This window comes from Scleropages formosus, chromosome 15 (assembly GCF_900964775.1).
Source record: "Scleropages formosus chromosome 15, fSclFor1.1, whole genome shotgun sequence".
NCBI lineage: Eukaryota > Metazoa > Chordata > Actinopteri > Osteoglossiformes > Osteoglossidae > Scleropages > Scleropages formosus.
In genome coordinates, this window is record NC_041820.1 from 6,297,387 (window position 1) to 6,312,087 (window position 14,701).

General features: G+C 47.9%; 1 protein-coding gene across 7 annotated transcripts in view; it reads left to right on the forward strand.

Annotated features, from left to right (window-relative positions):
- The window catches only part of kidins220a (kinase D-interacting substrate 220a), a 44,155-nt gene that overhangs the window by 19,731 nt on the left and 9,723 nt on the right, over window positions 1-14,701 (forward strand). For all 7 annotated transcript variants that reach the window (XM_018732342.2, XM_018732358.2, XM_029258347.1 and 4 more), the window contains 4 exons: window positions 440-584; window positions 688-850; window positions 13,374-13,552; window positions 14,469-14,698. In XM_018732342.2, coding sequence (XP_018587858.1) covers window positions 440-584; window positions 688-850; window positions 13,374-13,552; window positions 14,469-14,698 — 717 coding nt within the window. The remainder of the gene's footprint in view (window positions 1-439; window positions 585-687; window positions 851-13,373; window positions 13,553-14,468; window positions 14,699-14,701) is intronic.

The window sequence follows — 14,701 nt, forward strand, 5'->3', positions numbered from 1 at the left end:
CCCAAAAGTTCTCAGTTCTGACTTAAATGCTGTGGAATGATCTCCCTCTCTCACTCAGAACTGCTGGACCCTTCCTCACGTTCACCAAGTGTCTCAAAACGCATCTCTTTCACACTCACTTCTCTCCGGATCTCCTGTATGCTCCTTAAATTGACATTGTCATTTGTCACAAATACCTTTATATTCCCTGTCAACTCTATACGCTACAACTCATGCATCGTCTGCTGGTTTAAACTGTGACGAACTGACTGTACTTGAATAATCGCGTGTTTGTATCTGTGTCTGTCCATATACTTGTCCCTGTGACTTTTGTTTTCTCTTAGCTGTACATTGCTTTGTATAAAAGCATCTGCTAAATGAATAAATGTAAATGTAACACACTTCTTTGCTCACCACTTCCTTACCCAAAAGCTCTAAACCAAAGCCCTTCTCGCCCTAGGACACGTACCGCAGGAGGCAGATGCACCGAACCCTCACGCGCCAGATGTCCTTCGACCTGACCAAGTTGCTGCTCACCGAGGACTGGTTCAGCGACATCAGCCCCCAGTCCATGCGGAGGCTGGTCAACATCGTGTCCGTCACTGGTACTTCCAGCTCTCTGGTGGATCACATACCAGCTCTGTTGCACAGTTTTGGTTGAAAAACTGAGGATCGCTTGTTGGGTTTGACCGTGTCCCACACCTGTAGGTCGGCTGCTGAGGGCCAACCAGATCACCTTCAGCTGGGACCGCCTGGCCTCCTGGATCAATCTGACGGAGGAGTGGCCCTACAGGACCTCCTGGCTCATTCTGTTCCTGGAGGAGACTGACGGAGTCTCCGACCAGATGACGCTCAAGAGCATCTATGAGAGGTTGGTGGGAACCGAGCATGGGATGGGAACCACTGCAGTTGTTACATGCATCCTTAACTGATGCCACTTCGAAAACTTAGACTTCCCCCATTTATGCAATGGGATGTTAAACTGGAGTAACTCAGAACGTGTGTGATGGTGCTCAGAGTTACAACAACACGTGCCCTAGAGCCTGATCCTGGCTGGCAATTTCACCTCCTTCAGCCATCAGTGCTGCATCTCATTTATTGATTTAGCTCCAAAGCAGCTTACAGCGATTCACCCATTTCTACAGCTGAGTAATTTTTTCTGGATCGATTTAAGGTAAGTATCCTGCTCAAGGTTTATTCAAACCTGGGACCTCTGAGTCCAGAAGTGGCAGCATTAACCACTACACCACCTGCTGCCCCTGGTGTAAATAATACCATAGACAATAGTAGCTACTGTAAAGAGCTGTATGTCTTCAAGACCCCAATAGGGGGCAGTGGGTGATTTCCTCAGAAATGTATGCATTGAACGTGGACCAAACAGCTTTGGGGGAAATTGCCCCGAGCTTATGTGAACATTAAATTAGCGAAGACTGTGGACTTTGTTTACTTGGCAATTTCAATTGTACAGCTGTATGAAGCAGCGAATGGAGCGTGTTAAATTTAACATTATCATCATGGATAAAAGGGAGGCGATGGGAACGGTGTTTTAAACTGTCCCAGAGCCTGTTGACGGAGTCGAGAGTCAGGAAGTGTGTTGTCGAACTGTTAGCGGCGCGACCGTTGAGCGTCAGACTGGCCTTTTAAAGGTTGCGCCCTGTTGCCGTGCGGCGGCTTGGCCGTTGCTTGGGGGCCGTGGACGTCAGATGCGCTCAGTGTCACAGTCTGAGTCTGAGTTGTGTGCACTTCGTGTCGATGCGGGCGGGGGATGTCGAACGCTTCGACCGCCAAAGGGGCTCAACCGATGCTGTTTTACCGCCGCATTCGACCGCCGCTTTGAGTAAATCCCAAGAGGGAGACAACAAAGTGGGGGAGGTCTTGATGTTGGGCAAGATGCACAGCCAGGGGTCCCCGCTTGGTAGCTCAGTTCGGTTTGAACATTTTCGTTGGTCGGGATGTTGGACATGTGCAGGTGATCAAAGCTCTCCAGATAAGGGCTGCGTCCTCCTTGCCGCGCTGCTCTTTTCTCCATGCGGCCGAGGATCTGTGAATCACACATCTCGCCTGCTCTTTTTATAGAGGCGTGAGTCAGAGCACCTCGCCTTTCTACGGCAGCAGACCTCCAGCAGGGCTCACGGGTTGTCGAAGGAGTGGCTCTGAGAAGGGACGGCCGTTTCAAGGCTGCTGGCGACCACTTGCGTGGTTTTCTATACCGGGGAGAACGGAAGAGGTTTGCTAGGGCTTTATTCTTCGCACCTCTGTAGGGTGTGAACACGGGGAGGAACGCAGAAATGCCACGCACTCTGAGCTGTACTCGAACCCCATGCCCCCCAAGCGGCTCATGAGCTGAGAGACACCCACCTTACCTGCTGTGTCACCTGCGGCGCATATTTGCATACAACTAGAAGACACGTGGTGCTCAAGTTATGTGCGACTTATAACCACGTGGACTTACAACACTCATTAATCTTATTATTATTATTATTATTATTTCATCTGATTTTTAAGTAAGATCTAATGCTAACAACTCCATCTGCAGTACAGTAACATCAACTGGCCGCGCTGCTGCGAAACACCATATTTCCTATTGTTTTACATCTCAGCCAGTGTTTTGGTGTCCAGCGGCGACTGCGTAGTGTTGACAAAACGTTTCGTTTGTGATTCCCGTCAAGTGACTTTTTATTTAACGCTGCCAGCAAGTGAAAAAGCGAACGTTCATTCATTAGTGACTGCTGTATAGTATTGACTGTAGTAGTCACATGTAATTTCCTGTGCTCTATTTAATTTTATAATTACTCTATTGTATGGTATTATTTCTCTATGTTAGTATGATGTTTAATGTAAATGATGGGTGGAATTAATCAAAAAATACAGCGCACCCCATTATATGATGTACCACTCATACATGCTGACTGTTTGTATGATAAGGTATATAGTGGGTTTTTAGACTAAGATCATTGGGACGGAACCCCCGCATCAACGGGATGACTGTGAAGACGTATCGCGGTGATGGTGTCACGATATGACTGTGATGACTCTATTTGCACCGACGACGTTTGGTCCATCGGACCGCAGCGACAGCCCTACTGCGACCGCGGGAGGTGGCGAAAGTCCCGTTCGGTAGCGCTCGCCATCCAGGCTGTCCCCTGACTTTCGAGGCCACGAACGGTTAGAAGGCGGTCGTCGCTGAACCAGAGCGCTGTGTTTCCCCAGGAGTCGAGAGCTACGGCCGCTGAGGCGGCGGCGAAGGCGCCGGTTAGCCCAAGTGTGAGTCAGCCCCTCGCAGGTCAACTGTCGTTCCACATTTCAGTCACGAGGCCGAACATGTAGGCCGAGAGGAGCTTTCCGCGAAGCGGGTCGCACTGAACGTTTGCATATGCGAGCGAGGGTGAGGTTTTTTTTTTTCTTTTTAAATACGTGTGCCTGCTTTTTCTTTCCATCTCATGCAAAAAAAAGAAGCAGAAGTGGACTCCCCTCCGCCATGCTAATTGGAATATTATTACTGTGGCTTTTCACGGTGTTCCTCAACTCCCCAAAACGCCGAGGCCTGTTTGGTTTAAAAATGACCGGTTTCTCCAAATAGACTTCTCGTGTCCTCGCCTTCTTTTTCCGGACCAACGAGATAGCCGTTTCGATATTTTTAAGTCGCCGAGAGTGCTCCGAGAACTCGCTGTACCAATTGCCCGAAGTCCCAAACGCGGCAAATCATTTAATCTGCTGCAGAATGTGTGTAATCTGTTAATAGCATCATCTTTTTTAACGATTAGCGGTGCAAAAAAAGACGAACAGCCAAGTAATCCTGGTACAAAAGAGGTGGAGAGCGTGGAAAACAAAGCTCGCTGTGTGGCTCGCCGAGTCGGGAGACACGCACGCCGCTTAACGCGTTCGCCTCGCCTTTTCTGCTGAGCAAACTGCAAATTACACCTCGGCTCCGGAGCCAGCAGAGCCCAGTCAGAGCCGTCTTATCATGGCACTGTGAGGACCGCGTGCTTGACGTCTGAGACACAACCGTTCCTGTCTGCGAATGCGGGCTTTACCGAACGTCAGCCGGGTATATAGAATGTGGGCCGGCACAGCTGGTAGCGCTGGTGCTTTACAGATCCTGGGCTGTGGTTTCAGGTTGGAATATCCCTTAGTGTGGTTCTTAGTTTCCTCCAGGTGCTCTGGTTTCCTCCCACACTACAAAGACATGTGTTTTGGGTGGACTGGTGACTAATTTGTGTGTGTGTGTGTGTGTGTGTGTGTGAGAGAGAGAGAGAGAGAGAGAGAGAGAAGGAGTGTCTGTGACTGCCCTGTAATGGACTGGTGTCCCACTAGGGTGTACCCTGCTTTGTACCGTATGCTTCCAGCATAGGCTCCAGACCTCTGCGACCCTCCATTAGGGCAAGCAGTTACCGAATATGAATGTTAAGCAGAATGCTATGTGGATTGTTACGGATATACAGTACTTTCATCATAATTTCTACGTGTCTCTTTCATACTGCGGTCTTCAGCAATGAAGAGATTCCGTCCAAATGGATCTGACCTCAACATGTGTTTTGTGGGGATGAATAGTACCGATTTTATTTATAGACATGCCTTGCTTAACCACAGGGATACGTTCTGAGAGATGCGTTGTTAGGAGATTTTGTTGTCGTTTGAACATCATAGAGTACTTGTACAAACCTAAATGGTATAGCCTCGATCATAGAGTGTATTTATACAAACCTAGATGGTGTAGCCTCGATCATAGTGTACTTGTACAAATCTAGATGGTATAGCCTCGATGCAGTCAAGAGACACGATAAACATGAGATTTACGACGCTGCTGCCGGCGTAACACAACATACTGTTTTACAGTAAACTTTTTATAAGTAGAAAGAATACACTGTGTAAAATAACGATAAAAAGTACAGTAAATGCATAAACCAGTAACATGTAATATGTGTTATCATTATCAAGTATTATGTACTGTACATAATTGTATGTGCTGTACTTTTGTACGACTGGCAGCTCAGTAGGTTTCCATACAGCATCACCGCCACGAACATCTGAAAAAAAAATTATCGACTAGCGACGTCGTTGCCGTCGTAACGTCGTAGCGCAACGTGTATGTGGACGTTACGACGGCAACGACGTCGCTGATCGATGAGAATTTTTCAGCTCCATTATAACCTTATGGGACCACCGTCATATATGCGGTCAGTCGTTAAGCAAAACGTCGTTAAGCGGCGCATGACTATTTATTTACATAACTGATTTTTGTGATTTCCAGCCGCACATACTTGAAGCATTAACTAAACCAGCAAAAGTATGACGGACAAATGGAAACAATTTCAGACAATAGTGTTTTTTTCTATAAAAAAAAAAAAAAAAAAATATCAGTTTCCGAATAAGAAAGGCTCCTAACCTTGGGCACGGCTGGGTTGAGTTTATTTATGGAGCTCAACTCCAATCTGGGCAGGAAGTGCAGCCCGTTCACACGGTTCTGGTCCCGCATCTGGTGCCACGTCCCGGCTGGAATCGGCCAGGGTTAGAGGCAGGACCTTCTACCTGGACGCGTAGATACCTTGGCACCCCTGCGTGGCTTCATGGAACACGCGACCCGTTAAAAACGCATTAACCTCAGACAGTCTCCCACTCAGACATGCCCCCTTTGTCGAAGTCAGAGCACTGCAATTTGCGTAAAGAGCAGGATTTCGATCCATGTGATGCAGGTGTCTTCCCCATTGCTGTCCTGCTCTATTTCGGTCTCCTATTCTCTGACAGTGTCCTGCCACTCCGCTGTTTCTGGCGGCAGGGAACAATTAACCGCCGATGTTCCCTTTTCATTGCGAGGCCCCCCTTCACAATGGCTTCTGTCAGAGTCTTCAAGTCACGCATTCATTTCCGAACAATCGCTTCTCAGTGATCTACTCAGACGTGGGTTGCGAAGCCACTCTCCGAACTGCTAAAACTTTTAACTGATGACATTTGAAATGAACACATGGAAAGCAATTTTGGCTAATTAGAAAGGCTCTTCTCCCGAGTACTGAAACATTAAGATGACATACTGTTCATTCAGGATTACTTTAATTGGTACAATTATTGTAATTTGGTCGCAATTACGTGTTGAGATAAAAGCATTTTGTAACGCACGTTTGTTCGACTTCTTTTATGTTAAATCCTAATAAGCGGCTAAATACTACTTTTGAAGAAAGAGCAGCTTTTAAAAAAATACTTTCGAACTTTTTACTTATGAATGATGAGTCTTTGCTTTTCCGGAGCGCACTATTGTTAATATCGATATGTGTTCATGTTGTGAGATTTATATACCCAAAGTCCTCTGTTAAAGATTTTTCTTAGTTCTTTGCCGCAGATTCAAGTGCTTCTACTGCTAGTTGGTGACCGAAGTAGACTTAATGCTGAAAAAACTGTATATGTGGGTGTAGTGGTCCAAGGTGTAGACTACTAACCCAAAAGGTCACTGGTTCAAGTCCCAGGAGAGTCGCTGTTATTACTTTCCTTCAATTGCCTTGTTAAATACCCAGCTGTACAAATATATGAGCAGTCAAAAATAAGCTGGGTTATGCTGTTATTGGTGGAAAAAAAAAGCATGTGCTGAGAATAGAAATCCTTTCTCTATAGTAAACCTCGCTCTGATGAGAAAGCATAGTAAATCTGAGTGCTGCTTTTTAATCACCAGGGACAGCTGGTAGCATAGTGGTTCGCTCTGCTACCTTTTGTCCCGCAGGTCACAGGTTTGGATCCCACTTCCAGCTGTAGTACCCTTGTGCAAGGTAAATTGCTGTAAATTGCTCCAATAAAGCTACTCAGCTGTGTAAGTGGGTGAATAATTGTAGAGAGATTAACATTGTAAGTCACTTCAGAGGAAAGTGTCAGCTACGTGAGTAAATGTACCGCACAACCGTAAGCTGAGACTGAGGAGCAGCCGTCTGACTGGAAGGATGTTTATCGCATCGTGGTTTTGGTGTTTTACGAAACAGAAGAAATCATCCCCCAGAAGACTGTGGTGCCAGTTGCTTGAGTATTTACACAAACACAAGGTCTGTTAGCAGAATGATTTTTATTGTGTATTTTTACATTTGTGCTTTTCACCAAAGAAGCTTACACTGTCAAGTTACTTACAATTAGTTTGTACAGCAGAGTAATTTTTACTGCACCAGTTCAGGGAAAGTGTCTTGATCAAGGGTACTGCAGCAGGAGTGGGAGTGGAACCTGGGTCTTTTGGGTCCAAAGAGAGTGTCTCTAGTTACTGCGCCACCATCTGCCCCGATGTAAAATTTTTTTTCACATGTACTAGACATTGTTTTAGTATAGCTGGTCAAGCACCTTAAACAAAGGTATTAATCAGTGCCTTCTGGAAATTTGAACCGACAGCCCTCAGTGCTGGTGGTCCAGTTGTTAAAAAGCAATCAAGCTCTAGGAGTTCAGACTTCTGACTGGTTTTGCCCTCCACCACTGTGGTTCAGGAATTGGACACACCGAGATCCTTAAAACCTTTTTTTTGTGTCTCTCCTTTTTGACAAGCGGAGGTGTTCTGAAGCAAGGGGGCAAAAAAAAGCAGTTTTCAAGTCTGGAAAAAGTGCCGAAGACTAATTTGGAAAGAACCAATTTCCCAACAGTCGTTTTCTTAGTGAGAAATCAAAGCTGACCTACTTGTGACCTTCAGGTGACCCTAGTGCAGTCACAGACTGACAGTTGCTGATGAAAATTTAAAAAAATTCAAAGTGTTGGTGCTGATGTGATCTGAACCAACAGCAAGGCTGTGGGAACGTCTTGAAACGGTCCAGATGATGGAAGTGTGCACAGCCCTTCAGTGAGTCATTTCTTGAGTAAAATCAGGTCACTGAGTTGCTCGATGCAGATTCACTGGCCGTGACACCGAGGTGTTTTTGGATATGTGTTTTTTAGGACTAAAGTGTATGACATCACTGAACCTGAAAAGGTGTTTGGCTCCACAAAGAGCATTTAGGCCTGCAAGGGTCTGCAATCTATGACATTAAATCTATGACCTTTAAATGTACAGCGTGGCTCAAGTTCTTATCCTGCTCCTCTTCCTCACCTCCAACCCCTGGTGTGTGTTGTGCAGGATTGGGAAGGGACCGGGCCAGAGTGGTGCACCTTAGGAAGAGAGGTATGAATGAGGTGTTCCCAAGCAGGTTCCAGAAAGGCAAAAAAAGGACGAAAACTGGGAATTATTCCATGTGGATAATACCAGATTTCTTCGGCTGCTGTCTGGCTATAGTACTGAACATAGTTTACCGCTGTGGCAGTGAACGTAACCTAATTTCCGTATGTGCCACAGTGATGCGAGAAAAAGAGAAAAATTTATTACACGTCTATAAGACACACCTGACTGTGGCCATTCTTTGTTCCGTTCTTCCTTCTGATTGGTGTCCTTTAACTCTTGATGTAGCATGAGGCCTTTCAGATTAAGACTATAGCAACTGAGGGCTTGGTTCAAAATTTAAGGGTCTCTCCATCCCTGATACAAACCCTTGTCTGTATGTGATTAAGCTCACTGTACCCATCCATCCATCCATCCATCCATCCATCCATCCATCCATCCATCTATCCATCCATAACCACTTCTCCAGTGCAGGGTGGCGGTGGTCTAGAGCCTATCCCAGAAGCACAGGGTATGCCGTGGACAGGACACCAGTCCGTTGAAGAGCTGCACTGTTTTATGTGCATGTTGAGCATTCCTACCTCATTGTTCTTCCTGAGAATAATAACTTTAATTCCCTTCCAAAGCCCACCCTTCCTTGAAGGTCACAGATGATGGTTGATTTGGCTCTGAGCATTGAGTGACACTCATTGGGTCCTCTATTTGTTGACTTGCATAAGGATGTGCTTTGACCTCCTGATCATTCCGTGCCAAAATGCCTCAAGATTAAGTAAAAAAAAAAAAAATAGAATTTAGCAGAGGTTAATGATGCAGAAAACACCCTTCCCAGAATTCTGTCTTCACCTTCATGTCTATGGTTTCTCTATGTATCATCTCTCAGGCCCTGCATTTATACTCTGTGATGGGAGGTTTGAGTTCATTCAAGGTCAGGGGATTTTTACGGCCTGGAGAGAGGTGGTTTGCCTACACATGAGTTCAATCATAAAAAAGACATTTCAGATCTCCCCAAATATGAGTCGATTTATTAGGGTCACCCATACAGCTGGTCTTCTTTATAAGCATAGCATGGTTCAGATTATTACACTCTTCTTTCCCTCTTTTTTTCTCCCCCTGTTTAGACAGATAACTTAGGGAAGAAAACACTGGCTCCATCCATCTGAAAAAGCAATTATGGGTTTAAACTTTGGCCTAAAGCATGTATACAGACATTTGAAAAGAAAACAGATTTCTAAAGTCGGTCCAAAGTTGAACTCCAAAGTTTTTGGTCAACAGAAGTAGGTTATCGGGACTCCTTAGTTCATGTTTTGTGATATTTACCAACAACGTTTAAACACGTACAAGAAAGGAAGCCTTATGTGAAAGCGTATTTGTCCAGCTTGGCAGCACGGGCAGGATTATCCCCTGGAGGTGATATCTGAAGTGCAGGCCTCAGACTGGGTTTTGGGGAATGCCTACATCATCATTTGGGACTGCAGTCGCCATTGTAGTCCTTGTTCTTCTCATCTAGAACATTGATCCTCTTTATTGGCTTCAGAAGATTAAAAGCACAATGGCATTTGTATGTTTATTTCATCTTTTTGGGCGGCGGGGGCGGGGCTCCGTTATGGAAATGCGCCGCTAAGGATCCCAGCCACGTTCGGAGAGCTCGCAACCGGGCCGCAGAGCATGGTGGCCGCGCGCCGAGTCAAGTGCCACATTCGGCGCTCGTGATGGGTGAAGAGAGGGAGGATTGTGCCCCTGTCGTGGTCAGCTGTGAGGCGTGGGAGTTTCGACAAATGAGGAGAAAAGGAGCTGGGCTTTTCGGGGCTGGAGAACCGGGGCCTGACCTGGAGAGCAGCCCGAGCCAAGCGCCCTCCCAAGCCTCTTCCAGACAGTTTACTGGCCGCCGTGGCGACAGGGCTGATCAATGGTGGTATTGTGTAAGAGGGTTGCCACATTCCTTGCATACTTCTTGCCCTCACTGTCCCCGATTTAAAAAGTCATTTCTGTCAAATTTAACTCAGATAAATTAGATTCCCTTTCCAGTCAATATTATTCAAGATAATCTGCTCTGAATCGCTTTGTTCATTTGTCCGCCGGCTTCCTGAAAAAAGATGGTCAAACGTAATATATCTTATGACTAGATATATGGACTGACAGTATTTTGATGGACACCAAAGCTGTCTTTTTGTGGCACATTAATCATTCTGTCAAAAGCTGTGGTGTTTTTTTTAAGCTTTTCCAATACCAAATGCCAGTGGTTAAATAGCCTTTACAGTTTGACAGAACGCAGTTAAAAAAAAAGGACTGAAACGGGAGCCTGCAATGGCCAAGCAACAACGGGAACTCGTTTGTTTGTTTAGATTTGTTTTTGGTCTGAGCTGCAGGCTTCGTTTCTAAGCAAACGTTGAAGGGGGGGCCAGCGGGGGGACCAAACGGTTCCAGTCGCCGGAGATTGTAGAAATCCCTTTTGGCGGTCCAGATCGCCAGCAGACATGTCTGACGGAGCGGTCTGTCGTGAATCTGGAGGGCAGAGCCGACGGCACCGTCTCCCCGGTTCCACGGACGCCCGCCGCCAGTCTCGAGAGCAGATTTAATGTTTTCGTTGGAGGAGCCGTGTTTGCAGGAGCGGCGCAGCGGCCAGGCCAAACAGAACGCTCGATGGCGCTGTCCTTTCGGCGAACACTGGACAAAGCCGGGAACGCGGCTGGCCCCGCGCGTCCGAATAAACATCTCGCCGCACGGCGTTCCTGCCGAAGCCGCGGCGGGGTGTTGCGAGGCCCAGCGTGAGCCGGCAGCGAGTGCCAAAAGCGACTCCTTGGCACCGAAAGTGCCGCAAATGTTACGGGTTCCTAAAAAGGAGATGGCCGTTGTTGCAAAAAAGCCAGCGGTGAAGTGAGCCATGTGTGAACTTCCTGTGGCGGGTGAGGAGGAGGAGGAAGTTCCCTCGCTCACGCAGCTTGTGGCTGGCCCCCGCGAGCCTGCGTTCGCGGGCGGTAATGAAGGACGCCTCTGCTCCGAGGATCAGAACTCAATGTGAGTTGTAAGGCAGGGAGGCCTCGTGCCCCACAAAACCCCTCTTCTTCCCCTGACCTCAGGCACTGGGAGGAAGGGTAAGTGACCGCCGCTGGCTGAATGAGCCCCGTCCTGCTCGGCACAAAAGAAGCAATGTGTGGCCTCCTACACAGAGGTCAGTGACCGCCACCTAATTTCCCCCATGTGAGAGATCAGCTGGACCATTCATTCCGTCGGCCCTCCCGGCATTCCACACGGACCCGTGGACTCGGTAGCCAGGGAGGGGATGGAGAAGCAGATGGCAACGGTGAAGTTCAGGCCTGACTCTGGGTCTCCAGGTTGTCAGTTTTCTGCTTTGGCTCAGTTTATATGCTGAGGGGCTGAACTGAAATATAACCCTAACCCTCACTGTTTCCCTAACACTAACCCTAAGGTAGCGGTTTGGGTTACGGTTAGGATCACGGTTAGTCAGTATACTGCATGTGGCAACCAGTGTATAATTAGTTTGTTAGGACCATTCAGTTTTTTAAAAAATTTAGTGTGAAAAACTACAGCATGTGCATATTTGAAAACGGGGGGGGGGGGCGTGGTGATGCGGCGGGTTTGACCAGTGCCCACCGTATGCCAGGTCTGGGGTTCGAGCCCTGCTTGGGGTGCCCTGCGGCAGACTGACATCCTGATCGGGGTGTGTCTCCTCCCCCCTCGGCCTTGCTCCCGGCGTTGCCGGGTGGGCTCTCCTTGGGCGCACCCCCGCTCGGGACAGGGCGGTTGTAGACGTTGGTTAATCAAAAACATAGCTGCCAGCCCTGTGGTGTTGGTTTTGGTTGGCATTAGATAACGCTCTGTATGTGGTAACCAGTGCCTTACCGGGATGTTAGGACTGTTCATTCTGTTCACCGTACCATTCAGTGTAAATATGTGTATACATTTTTCACATATGACATGGCATGAGTAGTCTATTCAAATTTTAAGAGGCAAAAGTGCTTTATCTGTATGGATATATATTGGAAATTTGAAACCAAATGTTTCATTTAAAGGACACTGAGAAGTCCAAGGATTTTTGTTTTTAGAGAGCAGGGGTGGCACAGCCTTATAAACTGAGGAGAACCAGAAGGCCTTGAATGACAGGTAGCCTAGTGGTTAAGGAGCTGCGTTTAGAGAGATCCTGTGTCCCCCCACTGCCTGCACGCCCAAGTTACTTTACCTTGGAGATGTACCTTAGGTGCGCATGGGCAGCTTGGAGTGTCGCTGAGGTCAGATTCCCGTCTCCAAGCTGAGCGAGCTTCACGGGGCCCCAATCGGATTAGAGTGCCAGAGCTCCGGGTCAGGGCCACGTAGAGGGCTGGGCTCCCAAAACATCGAGCTCGTGGAACTAATCATCTCTGGAAAAAGGGCGGCAGTGTCTGGGATGAAGTAGCCGCCGGCACGCGTTCGTTACCATGGTATGTGAGAACACACGTCGCCAAAGCTGCGCTGCAGGCCAAGATCTATAGTCATCATTTGGCGCAACTCTTCTTTCGTAGTCATCGTTATTACTGCACACGTCCCACTGAACCAAATGGATTTTACCTCCCCAAGGAGCAGCGCTTACTCAGCACAAATTATTTTTGGATGGTAGAAATGATAATTGTGTGAGTAATATCACCAGTGTTCCAAGTCCATGATTTCTCAAACACATGAAGTGATGTCACCAAAATTCTGCACAATTGTGTTCACTCATTAACCTCTGCTTGCGAGAGTCTGCTCATTTCTAGGTTACGGGGAGTTGAGAGCCTGATGTTTGGAAATCAAAAGATTAGTATAACTTTTTTTTTTTTTTTGTTTATTGGCCTTTGATGTGAATTGCATTTACTGCAGACTGAAAAACGTGGCCAGGTATTTAATACTTGGTGTAATTGTACTGTTCTTTATTCTGTTATACCTGAATTGACACAGTAAAAATTACCCAGCTCTCTTCACACTGTAAGTCACCTTGGAGAAAAGTGGTTAGAGCTGCTGGCTTTGGGCCAAAAGGTAGTAGGTTCAAATCCCACCTCCAGCTGTAATATCCTTGAGCAGAGTACTTACCCTAAATTGCTCCAGTAAAGTTACCCAGCTGCATTAATGGGTAAATGACGGTAAGTACTGTAACATAATAAGTTGCTTTGGAGAAAAGTGTCAGCAAAATGAATAAATGTAAAAGCATGAACTAAATATTGGCTGAAGGCAATTTATATATAAGGGGAGAAAGTGTTGTGGAATTTGGATGATGGCGCAAATGCGATTGTTTATGTTGCTCTTTGACGTCTACCAGGATTTCCGTGAACATCCCCACCACCAAAGATGTGGAGCCCCTGCTGGAGATCGACGGCGACGTCCGCAGTTTCGAGGTCTTCCTGTCCTCCCGGACCCCCGTTCTGACCGCGCACGATGTCGAGACCTTCCTGCCCTGCACGGTCAACCTGGACCCCAAACTGCGGGAGATCATTGCCGGTGAGTGCAGCCCCCACCCCCCGTTCTGGGACGAGAAGAAATCCGTTGAGGAAATTTCCAATACAAACCACACAACTGCGAGGGAGAACTTGCATCTGAAGAAAGAAGGGGGCTCTCGTTTCAAGGGCTGCAGCCGGACGTCATTTCGGTGATCCAAGCTTGTTTTTTGAAAGGTTGTATGCGGTTGACCTGCCTGTCATGGACGGAAAGGTGACCAGCGTCCGCAGCCGGCACCTCCCCGCTCAGGACGCCTCCGGCCAGGCGATGCGCCGAACACCTTGGCACCTGCGCATGCCCTGTGAATGCCGGTACCCACAATGCCCTCTTTGTGCTGTGGCGGGGTCATTTTTCCCCAGCTGAGACGGCGCCGGGCGGTCACTGCACTGTCCTGTTTGCATGGCACCCACCCAGCCCCCCGGCACCCAACCCCCCCCCCGCCCACACCAGACAATGCCCATCTGTGGAAGAGAAGTGGAATATTTTCCCACAACAGGTCCAGCCGCCCACACGAAGACACACACACACACGGAGACGTACACACGTACGCACACACGCGTGTGTCTTTGTGTTGCTGTGTGTGTGTGTGTGTGTGTGTGTGTGTGTGTGTGTATATATATATATATATATATATATAAATGTAAAGCCAGTGCTGTGTGGCCCGGTTCGGTTTTTTATTTCACTGATTTCCTTCTTTCTTTCCTTCTCTCTCACCTTTGGGGCCCTGTGGTCTCACTTCTGCATTTTACTTCACTAAATGTGTGTGTTGCAGCATATTTTTGGGTGTCTTTATCTCTTCGACCAGAGAAACAGTCGTCGGTTGTACCATTTATTGATCCTCCTGGCGGCGCAGCGGTGTTGAGACGAGGAAAGCGCAGTTTTCATTTGGTGCTCTGCTCTTCCTCTCCTCCCTCCGTAGATGTACGGGCCGCCAGGGAGCAGATGCACATGGGAGGTGTGACGTATCCCACGCTGCCCTTGCAGGACCCTCCGTCTCGCGCCCCATCACTCTTCAGCCAGCACTCCCCGGCCTGCTCGCCCGCTTCCCAGTGTCCCGGACCTTTTCCGCCCACCGGGGTGCCACCCCCCCAGCCCCACAGCAGCTACTACAGTGGGCTAACGGGACCCCAGCACCCCTTCTACAACAGGGTG